General features: G+C 43.3%; 2 protein-coding genes across 5 annotated transcripts; one reads left to right on the top strand and one right to left on the bottom strand.

Moving 5' to 3' along the window:
- The first annotated feature begins 633 nt into the window (after positions 1 to 633).
- On the top strand, positions 634 to 8,432 carry ENPP4 (ectonucleotide pyrophosphatase/phosphodiesterase 4). 4 transcript variants are annotated; one of them, XM_083858240.1, is made up of 4 exons: positions 634 to 693; positions 2,387 to 3,251; positions 4,174 to 4,344; positions 6,560 to 8,432. In XM_083858240.1, exons 2-4 carry the CDS (start codon positions 2,429 to 2,431, stop codon positions 6,922 to 6,924), a joined length of 1,359 nt encoding a protein of 452 aa, XP_083714366.1. In that variant the 5' UTR covers positions 634 to 693; positions 2,387 to 2,428; the 3' UTR covers positions 6,925 to 8,432. The 4 variants fall into 4 exon arrangements, with proteins under 4 accessions (XP_083714366.1, XP_083714365.1, XP_083714364.1 ...); XM_083858239.1 differs by having other exon boundaries at positions 657 to 741; XM_083858238.1 differs by having other exon boundaries at positions 660 to 762.
- A 2,692-nt stretch (positions 8,433 to 11,124) lies between these two features.
- ENPP5 (ectonucleotide pyrophosphatase/phosphodiesterase family member 5) lies at positions 11,125 to 21,908 on the bottom strand. Its single transcript, XM_083857618.1, has 4 exons — positions 21,836 to 21,908; positions 19,175 to 20,044; positions 15,943 to 16,119; positions 11,125 to 14,609 (listed from the first exon to the last, which is right to left on the bottom strand). Exons 2-4 carry the CDS (start codon positions 20,037 to 20,039, stop codon positions 14,239 to 14,241), a joined length of 1,413 nt encoding a protein of 470 aa, XP_083713744.1. The 5' UTR covers positions 20,040 to 20,044; positions 21,836 to 21,908; the 3' UTR covers positions 11,125 to 14,238.

Genomic DNA, 21,908 nt, shown 5'->3' with positions numbered 1-21,908 from the left:
GGAGCAGCTGAGGGAGCTGGGAAAGGGGCTCAGCCTGGAGAAAAGGAGGCTCAGGGGGAACCTCATGGCTCTGCACAACTCCCTGACAGGAGGGGACAGCCAGCTGGGGTTGGGCTCTGCTCCCACGGAACAAGGACAGGACAAGAGGTCATAGTCTCAAGTTGCACCACGGGAGGTTTTTTGTTGGACGTCAAGAATAATTTCTTCACAAAATGGGTGGTTACACTTTAGAATGAGCTGGCGAAGGAAGCGGCAGAGTCACTGGGCCTGGAGGAAAAGACTGGAGATGGCACTGAGAGACATGGGCTAGCTGATAAAGTGGTGACCGGCCATAGGTTGAACTCGATTATCTCAGAGCACTTTTCCATCTAAGTGACCTTGTGACACTGGAAATCCCTCACGGCCCCCTCACGATCCCTCTCCCGGTCCTCCCCTCACTTCCCTCTCCCCCCCTCCGCCGTTCATCCCAGCGCCACGCCCCCCGCGCCACAGCCAATCGGATCTCCCGCCAGCGGGCCCGCAGCCAATCACAGCGGGCGGAGGCCGCGCTCACCGACGGGCTCCGGCGTCCCCCCCCCAAGGCCCGTCAGTTGCCGGTTGGGGCCGCGCGGGCGGCGGGTGCGCAGGCGCTGAGCCCCCACCGCCTCCCCCGGTCACCTCCGGTCACCTCCGGGGCCGGAGCGGCGCCTCACGGTGGGGCCCGGGCGGGGACGGGGCTGGGGCTGTCCCGCGGCGGGGACGGTGAGCCCTGTCCGAGTGCGGGTGAGGGACAGGCGCGGGGGAAACCGACCCGGAGCGCCCGGTTGGTCGCGGGTGCCGCGTGTGTGCGCTTTGCGGGCGGAATAAATAACCTCCGTTCTGACCGGGCCGAGCGACTCCACATCCTGGCCGGAGGTTCGGGAGCAGGTGAAATAGTGCTGGTGGTGTCTCACGGCTGGGTTGCTTTGCTGGGTTTGCCTGGAGTAGTGTTAATTTTTGGTTAGAACACGCCACTCGTGTATAAAAACACCAATTCTGAGCAGTTTCGGAGCGTTTCGAAGCGAAGGCGGCGGGTTTGCGTCTTTCTGCGCTGTGCAAACTCCGGTTCTGCTTTTTAAAGCGCCTGACAACATCGGACGGGGGATTCGCCGCTGCCTTGCTCTTCCCATTTCTTTTCTCCTTTTTCTTCTTTAAAAAGGCTTGTGTCCTCCCAGTCCTCTGTGCTAAGAGATGCCTTAATGCTGTTTTTGACGATCCTTGTAACTTTTGTATTTTAACCTGCGCGGGGGGTGGCTTCGCTTCCCGTGCTTTGAATTCCCGTCGCTGTTAAAGCTGCAGCCAACATTAAAGCTCCTTACATCTTTAAAATAAACCCGCCGTTTTAAGGAGTTTGCAGGAAAGGATTGGTGTTAAAAATGTTGGGAAGACAGCTGCTGTGCCTTCTGGAATCACAGTTTGTCTGCACATAAAGGAAGATAAAGCATAAAAGAAATAGAAAGGGAAAGTTTGGTGGAATGGGGCTCTTCTTGAGAAGCAAATGTGCTGCCTGACAACATTGTAGAAGGTTTTGTGAAACCTGGAGCTTCACTTCCTCTTTCTTAAAGACTGAGAGCATCATTCTGTGCCTTCCTAAACAAAGTGTTTAAGTCACACATGATGCTTTAAGAGGTGGTAAAAGCTTACCTGATACTTAGAATAGTCATTAGCTCTTTGCTGAGAAATACTTACCTCGTAGCTAAGGTTATTAAATTTTGGGGTTTTTTTATAGAGAGAAGCGTGTGGTACATTAAGGACAGGTTTAAATGCTGTTACAGTAGATGTAGAGCAGCTTAGAAGGAAAGCAGAAGTAGAAATTACTCCTGGCAGTTCTGTGTATTGAATGAGCAATGAGTAAATGAGAATGTTGAAAGGCTGAAGTGTCCTCCAGCAGCTCTGGAGGGTGGAAAGGCTGAAAAAGGAAAAATACATTTATAGTAGGAAACAGGTTTCTGACCTGAACAGTGATGTGTAAGAAGAATTTAGGGCTGTAGAGGACTCTTAAATGTGGGTTCAGAACTGTTCAAGTGCTTGTGCTTGAACATGAGGAAAAATACCGATTTTCTGTCTTGGAATGCAGAATTGTGATAGGACACACACAACAATGGGATAACTGATCAAAAGAAAACAATTCTTCCTTTCATTTAGTCTGCAGTGGAAAAAATCTCACTGCTCATTTGTTTGAATATATGAGAAACACTGACAATACTTGAGAAACCTCTGAAGTCAGTAGGGAAATGTGGGTGGTTGTTTAGACTGGGTATTCTGAAATTACCTCCTGGAAGGAAGATGTATATAATGTATAGCTAGTTAAACTGGTCACAGTAGAATTGTTTTGATTACATGCCTTGTCTGTTTAAATTTTTTTCAGGTGCATCTGATTACCTGCTGGAAGCACTGAGAAGTCTCCACAATGAGGTCGATGTTGAGGTTATTTTTTGCTGGAATCCTTGTCTGTTGTGCTTGTTCAGCTGGTGACTCGGTACCCAGGTTGCTCCTTGTGTCCTTTGATGGCTTCAGGTCTGATTACTTGGAAAACTACACACTTCCACATCTCCAGGAATTCATTAAGGATGGCGTGCTTGTAAAAGAGGTCATGAATTCCTTTATCACCAAGACTTTCCCAAACCATTACACCATAGTGACAGGTTTGTATGAGGAGAGCCATGGCATTGTGGCTAATGACATGTATGATGCAGATGCCAAGAAAAAATTTTCCCAGTTCAACGATTCAGATCCCTTCTGGTGGAACGACGCGGTTCCCATTTGGGTAACAAATCAACAGCAGGGAAAGGGAGCGAGTGCTGCTGCAATGTGGCCCGGCAGTGATGTGAAAATCAACAACACCACCCCTCATTTCTTTATGAAGTACAACTTCTCAGTGAACTTTGAGGAGAGAGTAGAGAGAATCGTTGAGTGGCTGAACAGCTCTGACCCGGTGGTCAATTTTGCCGTGCTCTACTGGGAAGAACCGGACGCGAGCGGGCACAAGTACGGCCCGGATAACGCCCAGAACATGAGCAGTGTGCTGGAAGAAGTGGATAAACACGTCGGTTTCCTCATGGACAAACTGAAGGCGTCGGGTCTGTGGGACACTCTTAATGTCATAATAACGAGTGACCATGGCATGGCCTCCTGTTCTGCAGAGAAGCTGATTGTCCTGGACGAATGCCTCGGGCGGGATAAATACACCCTGATAGACAAGACTCCGGTTGCTGCGGTGCTGCCAAGGCAGAGTATGTTTGGGTTTGGTTATTTTTTAAGGCATATGCTGAGAATTCAGTCTTGTTTATCTTGCCTCTAAAAAGTACACAGTATGCTAGACTTGTTCTGATCTTTTGCAAAACCTGTGGAGCTCATGTTGCAGAACTTTGGCATAATGACTAAGCTAGAGAATGATAGTTTATTTAGAAGTTTGTTTTGACAATCAGTGGATCAAGGAGAGTTTCTTGTCAAATTGCTGTGGCTGATGACCCTGGTACAGGTGGTTGAGAAAGTAGATAGGTTCTTAGTTTGCCTGCTCTCTTTTGCTCACTTAGTCTGTGCAGCTGTAATTCACAGTGAGCATGAAATAAACACATGTGTTTATTCAGAACAAAAAATGTCATTGTGTAAATTCCCAAGTAAGAATCTAGTCCCAACTTTGGTCATTTTACCACTTCTGTTTTTGGGAGTGAAACATAAGATTTCCACCATGAATTCCATTTTTGTATTTTGGAGTAGTCCCCAGCAGGCATGTCTGAAATCATGACATTTGCTGGCCTCTCTGTGGCCAGAGTAATGAACAAAGTGATTCATACAATTAAAAGAAAAACCCCAAAAAACCCTAAAAACCTACTGCATTGGATAAAATACTGACTGCTTGAGGGGGTGATTGCTTTCTCTTGATTTCTCTGCTTGAGTTTTGCCCTTCCAGCCCACATGGTAAGTTGAGTTGTAGGTCCAGATCAACATCTGGAAGGTGTCTGATGTAAAATGAAAGCAAATTTTGAAATTCACCTCAACTGATGTAGCATTTTGTAAGGGACATGAAAGAATCATTTTCTAGGTGTATTTTTAAAAAATTTTGAAATAATGGATCTTAGGTTTAATGACAGATAATTGTAGTAAACAGGAGTTAATTTCCAGCTGTTTCATGTGCAATATTTTCCTTGACAGACAAAGAAGATGTGTATAACTTACTCAAAAATTGCAACAGTCACATGAAGGTCTATCTGAAAGAAGAAATTCCAGACAGATTCCATTATAGCCATCACAAGAGAATCCAGCCCATAATCCTGGTTGCAGATGAAGGCTGGACAATCGTACAGAACGAGTCCCTGTCCAAGTGTAAGTTCTGTTCCTCTGTGGTTTGTGTGGGTAAACTGCCTTGTTTCTATTCCAGCCAGCTGCAGGATGGCTCTCATTTAGCAAGGGGAGTCCTGGCACTGTGCAGGTTTAGGAATAGTGCAGCATTTTCTACAACATTCTCAGTCTGAGCCTGGAGTGTTTAACAGATGAGGAGGAGATGGGGAATATTCTGTTGGCTGAAACACTTTGTCATGTTTGACTTAATAGTCTGAGTTATCTTAGGTTAGCAGTCTGTCTCAAGCTTTCCCTGGAGTGTGGCTTAACTTTTTATTGTATATAAAATATATATGTAGGGGTGTATAAATTAGAGCATGCAACACATAACATTTAATATTACAGTATGTGTACTAGGCAGTGAAAATAAATGGCAGGAAATGCTAAAAATAGTAGGAACACAGCAGCATGTTTGAAAGCCAGAGCTCAACAGGTGTCACTTCTGACTCAGCAGGGTGTTGAGTGGTGTAAAATCCTGGTTGCACCCAGTTTGGCTGATCATACTGTCTGTCCTTTGCAGAATTAAATTCAGGCTTTTTTAGTATTTCTACAGAAATACTGCCTTTTAATGCAGGAAGTGTTTATATTTTATTTCCCCACGGATTTGCTACAATTATCTTCAATTTGGCAACACGTCACACCAGGTGTGCTCTGGTCAGAGTTCTCTTTTTCTTGTTTCTGGTTATATTCAATTTCATATACCTAAAAATAGTTAGTAAGTGAATATTTATGAGGAACAGCATTGTATCAGTTGAAGTAAATCTCTTTTCAAATCAATTTCATTTGTGAAGGCTTCCCAGAATCAGGCAGGGGAGGTTTTAGCCTAAAAGCCTGTTCAAGTTTTACTGTCTTCACAGACAGAGTGGAAGCACAGTGATTGCCAAGTGTACCAGTAATTCCACACACCAGAATCCTACTTCAGAGGTGAAAAATTGGGAAGTTCATTGGAGAGGGAACTTGGAGTAGCTCTGTTCAGAACAAACAAGTAGTAAAGGGCAGGGAAAACAATCTAGAAACATGACTCAAAACAAACAAGATGTGGTAACAAACAGAATGGTGGAAAACATTTAAAAAGGACTACCGGAAGGTCACTGGAGTGATGAGTGTGACCTAATCAGTTGGAATCTGGATGTTTTGCTTCAAGGAAGTCCCCAAGAAAACAATTCTCAGGGATATTCCTACACTGTTACTAAGAAATGGACTCACAATTAAATTCAGTCACTCAGATGCTGTGCTGTGAGAGATTTCTGGCACCTTGGACAGGTTTTTCAGGAATGCTATTAGAAAATTTGACAATAGGTGCTCTTTTAGATGTGTAAAGTCCATCTTAAAAACCTACCAGATGTCCAAGTACTCCTGAATTATAGCCACAAAGTTTTTGCTATGTCTATTTGCTGTGCCAGAGGCACAGTGAATCATTCTCTTCTGGTTTTGACTCTTTGGGTGTCCCTTCAGCTGAAGTAGCTTATCTGATAGGCATGAATTGAGGATATTTAATATGCTTGAACTGAACACTATCAAGGGAAAGGTGCCTGATTTTTAATGAGTAATTAAAGTGTCCACTCTGCAAGGAGAGATGACTTTCCAGAATCTGAGAAGTAAAAATTTGCATTCTAGCTACTGACTCATTGTGGAGTGGCAACCTCCTTTTCAGCTTTAGCATGAAGAATGGGAAGGGGAACACTGGAAATGTTAAGCACTGACAGGAAAAGAGATTAATGGGAGGGAGAACCACAGGGGAAGGCCACTATGGGAAAAGACTTGTGGGGTTTGGGGAAGAGGGAAGGAACTCTGGCTTCCTTCTGTGGTTGAACTGACAGAAGTTGAGGCAGCAGCTGACAGAACGAGAGGACACAGTCCCGGGCTGTGTCAAGGGAGATACAGGTTGGATATTAAGAAGTTTTCCACAGAAAGAGTGATTAAATACTGGAATAGTCTGCCCAGAGAGGTGGTGGAGTCACCACTCCTGGATGTGTTTAAGAAAAGACTGGATGTGGCACTCAATGCCGTAATCTAGTTGAGGTGTTAGGGCTGGGTTGGACTCGATGATCTTGAAGGTCTGTTCCAGCCTACACATTCTGTGATTCTGTGATCCAACAGCTGCTTTTATGTTGTGCATTAACCTTTGGTGCTTTTGGGGGTGGGGGATATGGGCAGGGGAGGCTGTGGCAGTGACTGTGTGTGCTCTGCCCCCCTGCAGTGGGGGACCACGGCTACGACAACGCCCTGCGCAGCATGCACCCCTTCCTGGCCGCGCGCGGTCCCGCCTTCCGGCGCGGCTCCAGCCAGCGCAGCCTGGCCAACGTGGACATCTACCCCATGATGTGCTACGTGCTGGGGCTGGCCCCGCGGCCCCACAACGGCACCTTGGCCAACGCCAAGTGCCTGCTGGCCGACCAGTGGTGCATCAGTGTCCCCGAGGCCATCGGCATCGTCATCGGCGTTTTCATGGTCCTAAGCACTTTCACCTGCCTCATCATCGTCTCCAAGAACAGGGTGGCTCCTTCCCGGCCCTTTGCCCGGCTCCAGTTACAGAATGATGATGATGATCCTTTGATTGGATAGCGTGGAGCCGAGCCCTGCTTCCCACGTTGTGACTTCAGGACAACAGCTTCAATTTGCACTGGATGGCATTCTTTGTTTGATGCACTTTATCTGTGTAAGATACTGTACAGCCAGACCCTGCTGATCGGTGTGACTGGTGTCATATAAAGATATTTTCATAACCAAACAGTGAACAGGTGGCTTTTTACTGCAGGAGATGCTTAACAAAGTAAGGATGCTTAGTTTTTCATTCAAGCCTGTGAGCACTTTCAGAATGAGACTCCAGAGTGTGACTAGCCAGGGTAGAAAAAGTGGATTTTAATATTTGTAAATGATAATTGCTTTTTTTGTATTAAATTAATATTGACTATTTTTAGTGTTCTTGCACCTGTGTTGGAAAGAAAAGCTTTATTGAGAGTTAGGAGTTAGTTTTGTTTTGAGAGTATATTCTGGTGTGCCCTTGAATTTGGGGAAAGAGAAGATCCAAGATGTTTGTTTCTACCCTAAGTCAGCAGCATGACAAGAAATTTCTGAGAAAGAAAATAGAAGTCAGTGATGAAAGAACTGGTGCGTATCTCTTCTATTTTGAGCAATAAACTATGTGGTTCAGCACTTACAAGCCTGGGCAGGTGGCTCTGACATTTCTGGATATATGTCTCTGGATGATGACTTCGATCCACAGGTCCAGTTGGGATGGCACTATTGCCTTATTTCAAAAAAGTCAGTTTAACCTGGGAGTCTTTGAACTACCCAGTTTTACCAGCTGTAGCTGTAAAATCACTGCTTCTAAGCCCTGTGGAAAATTTCTCAGGAGTAAATTCTGCTAAAAATGTTTTTGAGATAAAGGTGGTTCTGCCCTGTGTACCATTTCATAATTGTCTCTTGAAGGCTGTTGTGCTAAAAAGCAAGAATTGAAAGTTTGATGTGCAAGTCATCAAGGATTCCAAACTCATATTTTAAACCCTGGAAATTTAAAGGAAGAAGTTAGTAGATCTTAACTGAAAAAATAAATTATTTGTAATGTTTGGGGTACATAGATGCAAATTCCTGATGAAGACCAGAGCTAACTGTTCTCTTAATTGAAACTCTTTATTCTTTGTTAATGGTCATCTAGTAACTTCCTATAAAAACAAAAGTTGGATTGAGAAAGCCTTAAATGGTACCTTATCTTTCAGTGAGATTAAATTGTAATTGCTAACCCAAAAAGAGAATTACAGTTACCAAATCCTTTTCCTACAAAGCTGATGCTTCTAAAAAATAAAGTGACAGAGGAACCTGGTAGCAATGGGGTTTCTCTTTCACAACCTCAAGTTCATTGCAGTTTGGTGTTGGCCACAGCCTTTTAGTGATCTGACAGGGAGGCAGCAGGAACTTTGGAGGGAAGGGGTTACTTTGAACTACTCACTGGAAAAAATAAACTTGAGCTTTATAAATGTGTGGAGTTTCGGTAATGTGTATCTTCCTGTCTAGGGATTCCATTGTACTTGATTAAAAACACAATCCAAAACCTAACCAGTTCTGGTTTGGTTTTTTTTTTTTCAAACTACTAATTATTACTTACATATGCTTTACTCTGAATTAATCTGAACTTGAAATCAAGTTCAGATTAATTGAAAGACGCTCAGGCCCCTTGAAAAATCTGTGCTGTCACTGACAGGGTACTGGATTTTAGCCTGTTGATACTCTAGAGCAGTAGCTGGACTGAACACCGAGTCACTTCCTCATCCTGCCATATTTACATTAATTAATGCATGCACCGAGAGGTGAGGTTAATGAGTAACTACAAAAGGAGTATGTTGCAGGGTAGAACCTAGGCTTAGATATGCTGTAAAAGGCAGGGTGCTTGAATTCCTATGTTGGAGTGAATTTTGTTAGGTTCTGGTAATTCTGCTAATGCAGAGTGGGCTCCTCAGAGGGTCAGGCAGAGAATTACTGGAGATGCTTTGCATCATCTGTGTTTGGAAAGACTTGACTGAGTTTACCTTTCTGGCAGACATCCTCTTCTCTACCTGTGAGGTTTGGGGTTTTTTCTAGAAGCTAAAACTGATTAGGACAGTGTTTTCTCCACTCTGTTCCTTCTCCCCAGCAGCTGCTACACAGTATGTGGTTGATGTGTGCTCTCAGTTCCTCTGTGCATCCCTTCTCAGGCAGGTGACAAAGTCACCAGCAAGGCTTTGGTGACCAGAACTGTAAAGGCTGACTGAAGCCTTTCTGATCAGAACTCTGATCTGAAATAGGAATGTTGCTACAGCTGGGGAAAACAAGGTCCATAAATGCATTTCTCCTGCTAGCCCTAGGCAGCCCCTTCTGATGAGGACTGCCACAAGCACTGAGCTCCTGTGAAACCAGCAGGTGCCTGTGTCTGGTGGAAATCCTCCTCACCCTCTGTTCCTCCTCCCTTTAGCATGAAGATGAGACAGTGCTGCTGTGGAAGGGGTTTAAAGAGGAAATTTAACTATATTCCAGTTGCACTGCTAATTATTTTCATTTCCAAAGATGTGGTGTGGTCTGTAAGGGTGCTGAGTGTTTTTCATGGCAAAAAGGGTTTCACAGTAGCTCTTGTACATCCAGCTTCATACAGAACACAAGAATCTAGAAAAAACATCTTTCTGTCTTTAAGACATGTTGATTTATTTAAGGATGATTATTTTAAAAAATAGATCCTTAAACATGACAAAATATTTCCACTGCCTCATTCTGAAGTATGTGTGAAGTATTTCTCATGAAAACCAGTGGCTTATTTCCTTTTGGGCAGCCAGCTCAGAACAAGAACAGCAAAGCTGTGGCTTGTGCTTCCTCAGGGCTGTGATAAAGGGACAGTAGTTTGTGGCAGCATTTAACAACTTCCTAAATAGACACAACTCAGCAATGGTCACACAGGGCAGGTTAATTCAGGGGAAGTTCCTAACCCTTAACTGGTGGTGCAGTTTAGAGGGGAGTAGGGGATATTTAGTGAGACTTCCCAGCTCTGAAGGCTGATATTTCATTACAGGAACTCTCCACACTGAGTACAGCAGCCCTGGAACATCCACCTCTCTGGGGTTCCGTGTTTTTTGGGCACTGGCATCACAGAAACAGTTCCACAACTGAACTACAGCTCTGAAACTCTGCTTTCAGTAACTTGCTGTCTACACATTGCCCGCAAAAATAAACCAACTTTGTGTACCTCCAAGGACCAGACCACAGGGAAAGATGTTAGCTTTAACATGCATGGTAACATATTTTATTGCAAAAACTCAGTAATGGAGGTTTGTTCATAGGATTCATATTGGGATTTCATTATGGAAAGGCTGATACCACTATTGAATTTATCATTTTCATGTGCTTGCAACAGTTTTTTGTAGTTTACTATCTAATAAATGGTTATATCACCTTTACTGTAGGGCAGACCTGCCATCAAAGGTTTGCACAGCAGCATAGATATGGTAAACACAACATCCATGGTATTATTTCAGCAGGGAAGAAGACTGGGAAGAAAGCCTGTTAAATTTCCATTTCACAAAGCAACAGGACCCAACCACTACACATTTGTCCTCCCACATGCAGGTCAAGATGGTGCTGTTCACACTTCTGAAAGAGCTCAGGGGGGCAGGGGGGTTGAAATGAGCTGATGTTTAAGGTCCCCTCCAACCCAAACTATTCTATGTTGTATGAAAAGTCATTTTGCACAACATTTCATCTTACAACAGGCTTGGCAGTTCTGGGATAATGATCTTAAAGATCTTTTCCAACCTAACTGATTTAATGAATCTGAGTTTTCTGGTTTGGTGTGGTTTTTTGTTTTGTTTTGGGGGAGTTGTTTGTTTGTTTGGGGTTTTTCTTGTTTTTCTGTTTGTTTTTGTTGTTGTTGTTTGTTTGTTTGTTTTTTACAGCTGTATTTCTTGTAGCAGCATTACTGCAGCTCTTGAGCTCTTGGCCAAGAAAGTCCAGAAGATTTTTCTTTTAGTAAAAGAAACTGGTTTCCCACTATTGGTAACCAGTAGCTGTTTTTTCCATATATGACAACAAGGTGGGAAACAAGAAGTCTGTTATATAAGAACTGTGACCTAAAACTCGAAAGTTCTATCACACTTCCAGTTATTTTTAACAAAGGCATACACTTTGCAGAGTCCAAGGAATATTTGGGATGCATACAAGTTGAATCCATTCTCCCCCAGTGATTTCTCCCCAGTTCAAGTTTGTTTTCCAGAAGTGTTTTAAATGAAGCCAGCACTCCATGCCTGACAGCATCATAGCAAAGATGTATTTTAGCTTCAGTGTTTCCAAATGAGAAGAGACAAAGAAAACATTTGACATCTGTATGCTCCACAGGTCAGTAATGAAACAGATCATGCATCATTCTTAGTTTCCAAGTTTAAGTTACAAGCAGTACACAGTGTACTCAAATTCTCTTTCCAATAAACTTGTTTGTACATCATAGAAAGTATCATATACACAGAAACCAAATCCCATGTCACCCCCACCCAAAAAGGTGTCTGACAAAATGTCACATCAGAGAAAAAGTTGCTGTTTATCTCCAGACATGATCTGTGCTTTCAATTTCATTAAGCTCACACCCAGTAACTTAAAACAGTTGGGCAAATGTCCTAGCAAGGAACTACCCAAGAAGTACCTGCAAATACATCTAAGAATAAAGGAAATGTTTGACCCTAATCTGAAACACCCAAATGCTACAAGATTCTCTTCATTATTTTTTTTACAAAGTTTTATTTTGCCCTCCTCGAAGAAGGGCCTCACAGTGCATTACAGAACAATGACATCAACAATTTTCACATTCATGTCCCCAGCCTGGTCTGAGTGTTATTGTTCCCAGACCCTTTGTTGGGGAAAACCTACTGCTCTGTCCTTGTTGCATATTTGGGCAGATAAATCTAAGTCCCAAATGACTGATCAACACTGACAAACTTCGCCCCTTCCTTAAAATCAAGGGTTGCTTTGGCTGATGATAGAACTACACTTGCCACAATTAAAGTGGGGTTTAAGGAAAAGCTCTGAGATTACAACTCAGTTATTTTTACATCTGCCACAATCACTGCTATGAAATTACTGCAATGAGAAGAATTTCTATTAAAGCAACATGTTAAGTGCAGAAGCGACAGGTGAGGGTTATGGCCTTATTATGACAATTGTCACTATTATTGCCTTGTCAAAGCCTGCAGATCTTCCTTTAAACACACAATACATTTGTGCTACAATTCATTTTTAAGCTGCACATGAGCAAGAAAAGGTGGACTCAGTGCATCAGTTTGCAGTGTGCCATCCACTTTTTGGGAGGTGGATAGGGAAGGGATAAGTAACAACTCAGAGGTTTGGGTTTTGTGCTCAGACTTGCCCAGTCTCTGAAAACTGCTGTGAACTTGTTACTGGTGTTTGGTTCAGCTGGAGCCCCTGCAGCATCAGTTTTACCTGTGCCAGCAAATCCACCTTCAGGCACAGCTGATGGCCAGCTGCACTAAGAATCAGCCTTACAGGCCTTTTCCTTCAGTGCTTTCTTAGGAAAATGGCAATGCAGGGAAACCAGGCAGTTCACAGCACAGAAACAGCACTGAGTCAGCTGGAGTCCACAGGATTTCATCTACATCCCCCAAATCAAGGGCTTTCAACAGACCTGCATTTTTCATTGCCTTCCCTCTGAAGCGTTCGCTGCACCCAAATGTGGCCTCTGGAAATGTCCACATCTGTCTGCAAGGCAGTTTGGTGCTAAGCAAGTGTCCCTGCCATCACAACAGATCTTCACCAAGTCTGGAATTCAACCCAGCAAAAGGGATTTTGTACCCCAGCCCTCCCCTTGCAGTACTGTCAGTCACACCCTTGGTTTGGCAGAGCTCATCCAAAGCCGAGGTGTTCCCATCCTTGCCCTCTGCTGGGGGCTGTGGATACACACATAAATTGCATTTGAAAATACCCAGTCTGCTACTTCTGCACTAATTTTCAGTTTATTTCTCCTTCAGGCATTGTACTCAGCCACAAAGTGCTGAGAAATACTATCATCTCACAGGGAGAAGGGGAGAAGTCTGACAATAGACAACTTTTCTCTCTTAAGAACATTTTTCATACAAACTTTAGTCAGCAGATTCTCACCATTTAGGTGAGCTCACAAAAAAACCCACAACTACACTAGCAAGTAGATTTATTGCCACACACAAAAGAATGAGAATACGTACCTCTGTTGACTCAGAATTAATATTTTTCCCTGACAGAGGTTTTTCTCTGGAAAAATAAACTCCAGTCTTACACCCTTTTTTATTATTATTATTATTATTAAAGTGTGCTTTTTCAGATTTAAGAACATATATGGCTTGAGATTTATACAGCTGCCCCTTAAACTGTGTAATCCTGATCATTCCAGGCCCACCCAGACAGAGCAGATAAAGCACAAGTCAAACTCAGAATCTCCAGTAGCAGACCAGGGACAAGCCTGACAACACTCTGAAACCAGCTGAGCATCCTTGTTCCTTAACTTGTTCACCTCCTTTAGGACCATAGAAATAGAAAATACTTCATTTGGATACACAGGTGTGGTGCTTTTATATGTCTCTATCCCGCCAGCTGCATGGAAACTCCTAGAAAATTTACTGCAGTGTATAGGAAATAGAAGTAAAGGCCTACATTTACCTGAAATGATATTTAAAGTGGTAAAAACCTATATTTACTTAACATTTTAAAACATTAAGAATCAAGCAGTTTAATGCTGATTGCTAAAGGCAAAACCACTTAAATTTTGTATTTTGGGGCTACAGTTAACACAGTAATTTGAAGAAATAGATGTAACTCCAAACTTAGACACCTAGCACTTCATGATCTAGCTGAATAATGTTCTTTCCTGCAGATTTAACTCACCAAGTTATCTGGAATGGTGATTCATGCAAATGCTTCCTTGGGCAGGGAAGAAAAATATTAACAAAGAAATTTAGTACCATTTAGTGATTTGTTAAAATCAAAGAGGCTCAAAAAAAACCCCTCAAAGAATAAAACAAAAAAAGGGTGGGAAATGAAAACACCATTTAATAGTCTGTGAAGTGCACCCCAGTTGATGTTATTTCCCTAAAAATAGCCATAATAAGTTATTTAAGGTCTATTGTCACTACAGGTCTACACACACAGAGCTTCCCAGGTTTACCTGGGATATCTTCAAGCCCTGGAAGATGAAGTGGCTGCAGGGTGAAACAGGAACATGCTCTCTTCTCCATCCCTGGTCTGTACATGCCCCAGAGTACCAGTGGATCAGCACCCATCTCCTTTCACTCCACATATTCATGCTGATCCACCTCCATTGTTTATTTTCTTTGTACAGGCTTATGTTAAGCCTCAAAGAGGAAATAATCCCAGGTGTTATTAATCTTGCAGCAGTGGCTGGGCAGCCTCAGTGTGTCGGATTTGCATGGAATTCGCTTGGGCAAGGACAAAATGCTTAACAAACACTGCAGTAAAAACCAAAACAAGCAAGCTGCCCAGGAAGACTCCGACAACAGTGGAGTAGGAATCTGCCCCACGGGCTCCAGGAACTTCCTCAGCAAGAATATCCTTCACAGCACTGAAGGAACCATTGTTGGGCAGTGGGTTGATGCCAAGCAGATGGCACAGTAAGGGGTACAAGTCCGTAGCATTCATGAATTGTTTGGTGACATTCTTTCTGAAAGCAGGCCCAACTGCCAGGAAAATGGGATGCATTTCTGGTACAGCGTTGTCATATCCATGATTACCAACTAGAAATAAAAGACAGATGAAGGTCAATATCTCAAAGTTGCAAAACATTTTCCTAGAATTATCAGAATGCAGAAAAGGCACAGCCATTCTTAGAGAGATTCAGAAGAATTGTTTTGACTGACAGCACAAATGTCTCCTAGCAAATACCAAATCTCAGAACTACAAAGAGAAAATACCTAAAAAACCCACAATGGAGAGCACTATTTAACAAAGAGGGGGGGAAAAGTAAGCTCATATGGCAATAACACCATTGTCAATTGCACACTGTGTACATCCAAACTTCCTTGATTTTCCTCAAGGAAAAACCTCAACTTTGCAACTGGTCCAGATCTCTTAGAAGAAATTAAAAAAACCCAAACATGTAGAGTCAGACTATCCATGTGACTCCAATGAGAAACTTTGACATTTTGTCCAATTTTGTGCACCATTAACTCTTCAACAAGGAAGAACTCATTGGTGGGTGTCCAGTGCCCACTCCTGACAGTGGCATTAAAAACTGGGAATGTATCAAACACACAGGCACGAGAAGGTGCTCTCAGCAGCTACTGAAAATCTTGTTAAATCCTGCTGTAAACACTCTTCAGGTTCATAACCAGCAGCAAAGTTCAAAAGGTTCTCCATTAGAAATGGGTCAGTAACAAGTGACCATCTGACACCTGTATTTTAGGTTGCCAAGAAGTTACAGTTCACTGTCTCCACGCTACCTATAATAAATCTCAAAACTGCAAGGTGAGGAATTTGAAAGTGTTGGGGGTTTTATTCCTCCAAATCATCTAGAATGCCTTTTTTCCTCCAAGGCAAATGGAATCACTGGTGTGCAGTAACACAATATACAAAGATGCTTTTGTAGCAATAGAATGAGGTTACTCCATGTGTAGCACCCACACAAGCTGAGAAATTTCAGAAAATGTCCTTGTATTTTACAATCCTTTCTCCAGTAAATAAGTAAGACATGATAAATCAACCCTGTTCACCTTCTACTCAACACATTCAGCTACAGCTTTCTTTTTTAATCTCTCAGGAAGTGCTTGTGGGTTTGCTACATCCAGAAAGACCTCAAGTATGGAGCCACTAAAACATGTGATTGATCTTATCTCAGTAAGTTTAATGTTTAAAGACATAGTAAGTGCAGATCCTCCTCCCCTAACAGTAGAGTGCTTCCCATCCCATCAGGGGAAAAAATTACAAATTTCGTACACTTTAGTTTTCCCTCCCAGCCTTAAAAAAAAAAAGAAATGAACATTGGTTGATGATACTGGAGAGAAAAAAAGTACCACATAAGGTCCCTGCCTTGGAAGATACAGCAAAATGCTATAAAGACAGAATACTTACGTAGAAAACCATCAGTCTTGTTTTGTACAATCTCCCATCCTTTATCAGCCACTGCTAAGATGGGCTGAATTTTACTGTTGTGTTTGTAATGAAATCTATCTGGAATCTGCTCCTTTTTATATACAGTCATGTTGGGATGAGCGTTGGCCAAAGCTTCATATACTTCATCCAGTTTGCCTTCAAACAAATAAAAGAGACAAAAGACAAAAAATAAACATACCAGTGTGTTTACTGAACTCATCACTAGTTAAAATACAGCTGAAAGAAGAGGGCAAAATGCAACTTCCCCAGCAGTGAATTATAACTGTAAGAGACAACAGTGTGTGCACAGAAGTTCCTGTGAGAAATCCAGAGCCTCAGTCACAGAAAGATCCTCCTCAGCACCTGACTTCACAGCCTGTTCCCAAGCAATAACTGCCTTGCTAATTTTAGAAAAATCTCTCATTTCACAGTTATCAGCATGTAAGCTTCTCACGGGAATGAGTTAGAAAGCATTCAGTTGTCTCCTGGAAAAGGAACCAAACCCTCCTAGCTCCGTGCAAAGCCTGGAAGCAAGAAAACAGCTCCTAAACCTGTTTGTGAGGTAATGGCTGCACTCAGGCCAAATTCTGTCACCTAGCTGGCTGTGACAAGTGACACTTTTCATTTATTTTAAAGTAGTTTGTTGCTTTCCTTTATTATTCAATAACAGCCAACAGCATGAGCTACTCCTCTGTATTCCCAGTGCTTGCTCCTTTCCCTTCCCTAGTCACAGTGAGCACAAACCCTCAAGAGCTCTACTAACACTGAATAAATAGGCATTTTCCACCCCAATTCTTTATTTGCCTCTTTCCAGTTTTTGAGCTTGAGTAAAAGCTTGAGTAAAAGCCACTGAAGAGCCACAACCAGCTGGTGAAGCTGGCTGGAGCACCAGTGCAGAGAATGGAGGAACCAGAACAGACAGCCAGGAACACAAAAGCAAGTTCAGGAACTGACATCTGACCAAATTTCTTCATTCCCTGCCTCCACTTAAGGCCAGGTTCCTACTGAGAGCCATGGAGTGCACACAACAGAGTCCTGTCACACCCCAAATCCCTCAGCTCCGTGATTGAGGTTAAGTATTTGTGTGGCACATGCAGCTGAATGCACAGTGTGTCTGCAGGCCCCTTTCAGACTGCCATTTCCAGTTTCCATGGAGTTTTGAATGGATATCAGTGAAAAAAGTTTGGGAGAAAGTGGCCAATGTTTCTAAAGAAACCATCTTCATTTTCCCCCTCAGCACCTAGAATCCAGTATGGAAATTCTGAAGGAAAATACATTAATGTATACATTCTGAAGGAAACACATTAATGTTTCTTATCACAAACTGGCACCAAAAAAAGAATCACCAAGTTATGAAACAAAACAAAGGTCAAGATGAGACAGCAAAAGCAAAGGTATCAGAGACAGTTACAGTAACAAGAAGAAGGACACTAATGTAGCATTTCTAGGACTATATTAGTAATAAAGTTAATTTTGCTACGCCAGCTTTCTATATGGGATGGCAGAGAGGAGAAGCCCCAAATATAACAAACTTAATTTTACCCTAATTATTTGAATGAATGTATTAAATGCAAGAAAAAGGCCAGCATCACCAACATCACCTTCTTTGTGAACATCTAATTCGCTCCCCACACACACTAATACACCAGCATGGTTAAATAACAGCTTTAATCCATCTCCTGGGGAAGCAATAGACACAACAAACAGTTAAAAGAAATTGCTTCATTTTTAAGTATTTGAACTTTTTCTCAACCTCACTAAGTTTTACCATTCCCTTGGTTTAAGAAAGACAAACTGAATAACAGGTGAAGAATCAGTGTTATGTATTTAAGCATATATTAGCTTGTACCTGAACTGACAGTGAAACTCATTGTTCTATAATAAAAATCACATCTGGTACCACTGAAGGAAAGAATTTTAGCTGTGCTAAAAAATGATTCTTGTTTATTGGTAGTGTAATAAATACCCGAATCTCTGAGCAAAATCAAATCCAAGCTGTTTCTGAAATCCACTGAAATGGCTTTTTTACTATTCTGTCATCTAATTGCAGCAGAGATATTGTTTCTTTTCAGCATTTAGCAGATAGGAGGATCAAGTTATACATCTTAAAGATCTCATTTACTGCATTAGGGAGGTTTCAGCAAGTTTACTTTTACAGCTTCTTTATTTGCTAATGAGAACATCTTGGGCAACCTCTGTGGGGATGAAGCTCCCAAACTTGGCTGTTTTATCACCAGAGAGAAACAGCACTCAGCTACAGGGCCTGACTGTGCCCAGGCAGCAGAGACCTCAGGTTGGGCAGACTCACATCTCAGTCTGGAGTATTCTTCAAATTAAAACCGACAAGTCATATTTGTTCATGCACTTAAAGCTCACTTAATTCTGCAAAATACTCTCCCTGCTTGGGCATTAAATACAGAGTTCTATTAGTGATGCAAATGTTACAGAATTCTTAAAAAACACCTTTCCAGAAGTCCACCTTGAAATTCAGCTTCCAAATTAGCACCTTTTTTTTTTTTTTTTGTAGGAAGGTATGTTATTTTCTAGGCAGTTTACAGTACTTGATCATCAAAATAAGGAGCAGATGCATTAGTGACACTAAACATACACCTGCCACCTCAGCAACTCTTTGGTGACTGCAACCAGAGTTCAGATTTCAGTTCCAGCACTGTTCCTTGCCCATCTTTATCTCAGTAAAAATGGTATGAATGTAACTGGCTGGCTGTTCAGCAAGACAGGGGGAAAAAAACTCAAGTGAACTACAATAGCTGGCAGCTAATCAAATAGCAAACACAGACTTTCTTTTTATCAAACATCCCCATCTGCTCTCAGTTTACTGTTTGAGTTAGAAATATAATTCTTCCACTATGGCTTCAGCATCTTGATGAAAGGCAAGATAGGTAACATGCAGGTGTTATCTATCTAGAGCACCATTCAGCCTTGATAATGCCATTAGATTATCCTACTTCTCACAAGGACTAAAAGGATCCTTAGCAACATTAGTCAACAGCAAACAGATTTGTTCCCTTTTCTTTTCTGGAAGTTAATCCAGGCTTTTGACAGAGCCTGCAGAAAGAACAAAGGGATCTTGCAAGTTCTCCTTGTTCAAGGCTGATGTCCTACTGCCATCAATGCTGCTACCACCAACCCAGTCTATAAAACTTGGATACTCAAGTACCTCCTCAGGGAATGTTACTGCTGTAGCTCCTACCTTCTTTTGGCAAAATGGCGACTGCAGGGGAGTGGTCAATGACTTCATAGAGCTCTCTGCTCACGTACTGATCAAGCTCAATGAGCCTTTCTGAGGACGACTGTGACATTCCGTGATCACTCGTGACTATGACATTTATCACATCCCACAGCTTCGCCTTCTTCAGTTCAGAAATGAGATATCCCAGTTTTCTGTCAATGTCACTGATGACCGCTCCCATGCGTGGGTTTTCTGGGCCCAGAAAGTGGCCCAACTCATCAGGCTGTTCCCAGTACAGGAGACCAAAGTTTATGGGTTCCTCTGATGTAAACCAGCCAATGAGCTTTGCTACCCTTTCTTCAAAGGGAACAGATTCATTGTAGGGCATGTAATGTGTAGGCAGGACTCCGTGTATCTTCACATCTGTTCCGGGCCACATAGCAGCACCAGACTTGTGTCCTTCCCTCTGGTTCGTCACCCATATCGGGGTGGCCTCTTCCCAGAACTTGGGGTTGTGGGTGTTCATTTTGTTCAGGGAGAAGGTTTCATTCAGTTCAGGGTCGTACATCTCGTTGGCGACGATGCCGTGGCTCTCAGCGTAGAGCCCGGTCACCAGGGTGTAGTGGTTGGGGTAGGTCTTCGTTATGAACACGTTGGTGACCTGCCTGACGTGCACCCCACTCCTCATGGCAGAGTGGAAATTGGGAGTGGGCACTCTGTAGATGTAATCCCACCGAAACCCATCGAAGGACACCAGCAGCACCCCGGGCTGGGCTGGCTGCAGAGACAGAGCACTTTGAAGAAAGAGTAAGAAAATTCCCAGGGTTTTCCAATAACTGCTCATGGCTGTGCTGGATGGTGTCTGTCCCGTCTTCTGAGACATCATGGCATCTGTTGAGCAGAGACAGAAGTTGTCAAAGTCATAACTTAGTTTTAAGAATGAGCAGCTAAAATATTCCTTATGTATTTATACACTCTAAGATATATTTTCCAAAAGCATGCAGTGACAGGACAGGGGGGAATGGCTTCAAACTGACAGAAGGCAGGGTTACATTAGATATTAGAAAGAGATTATTTACTGTGAGGGGAGTGAGGCCCTGGAACAGCTCCAGGGAAGCTGTGGCTGCCCCATCCATGGAAGTGCTCAAGGTTGGACAGGGCTCTGAGCAACCTGGTCTAGTGGAAGGTGTTCCTGTCCATGGCAGGGGGTTGGAACAAGATGACCTTTAAGGTCCCTTCTGACCTGAACCATCCAGTGATTCTAATTCCGATCATAAGACTCGAGGACTTTGAATACTCCTAGCTATGACAGGTGTTTCTCATCTAACAGTCCTTATTATGCCCTTATCTGACAAAATATGACACATAATTTCACATTGTATTGGCTTGTGTTCCCCTTCCCCAGTTCTTCTCAAACAACTTCTTGTTTAAAACTCAGATATCTACTCAAAGCAAGATCCCTGTAAGAACCCTCACACAGAACTTCTCTGTCTGTAACTGACCTAAAATTTCATGCTAATATTCCCCACTTTTTGCTCAATACCACAATTTAACCACAAGACCAGATATTGCTCAATCAAATCCTGCCTGTGGGCTGTACCAATCTTCCTCACAATTCCCTTTAGGTTCCCATTTTTCAGCAATCCTCTGGGACTTAATAACCACTGAAATTCAGCTGGAAAACACTGTATTTGCAAGCAATAAATCCATCTTAATACTCAGAATACATAAATATCCTAGTGAATATAAGCACTATGATATAACAAGCATCTGAATACCACTGCAACAATGGAATGGGATTTGTGGCTGCCCCATTCCTGGAAGTGTCCAAGGCCAGGATGGACAGGGCTTGGAACAACCTGGGCAGGTGAAAGGTGCTGTCCACGGCAGGGGGTTGGAATGAGATGAGCTTTAAGGTCCCTTCCAACCCAAACCACCCTGTGATTCTAGGATTCTTGACTTGCATGCAATCAAATGTTACACCAAACTTGTGTGTCTCTCAAAATTAAAACTCAGCCTTTGAGTTCTGCTAAGACCAAACTGACATTCCAGAGATGTAATTCTCCTTTAAGCAAACACAGACCCAAAGGCTACAGATTACCTCAGATCCACCTGATGGGGGTTTTCTTCCAGCTGAACCTGAGGGACCAAAGGACAGGCACTGTTTTGTTCATGGGAGCCCCAGCTGCCAAATTAGACAGAGCCCATAAATTCCCCTTCTGGGGAGGGACAAGTATGGATTGAAGCCCTCCCAAGTGAAATCAAGTCTCTACTTCTGAATTTTACACGATTAATAATCTATAATTACATTATTCTAATTCCTTAACTGCATGCTCCCAATAAATAATAAATAACGGGTGGTTTGGGTTTTTTCCAAGGCCTTCTCACGCTGCTTTTCCCCGGACACCGCCCGAGCACATCCACTGACCCGGGTCTCTGCAGAACTCGGCACCACAGAACTCTGGGGACCCGGGGGGCTCTGAGGGGACGAACCCACCGGGCTGCCAGGGCAGGATCTGCCACACGGAGGACAGAAGGGACAGAGAAGCGCCGCGGGCCCCGCTCGAGGGAGCTCAGAACAGGCGAATGCCGAGCCCAGGCCGCCGTTCCCCACCCGCAGCCCCCGCACAGCCCCACCCCGGGCTGGGACACGCCGGGCCCCCCCGGCCCGCCCGGCCTTACCTGAGGGGCCGCCGAGCTGCGGGTCCGGCCCGGCCCCGCCCGGAGCGGCCCCGCCGCTGTCACTCAGCGCCAA

Source organism: Zosterops lateralis (assembly GCF_965231275.1).
Source record: "Zosterops lateralis genome assembly, chromosome: 3".
NCBI lineage: Eukaryota > Metazoa > Chordata > Aves > Passeriformes > Zosteropidae > Zosterops > Zosterops lateralis.
The sequence above is the reverse complement of the archived record's forward strand: the minus strand, read 5'-3'. Positions and strand labels throughout refer to the sequence as shown.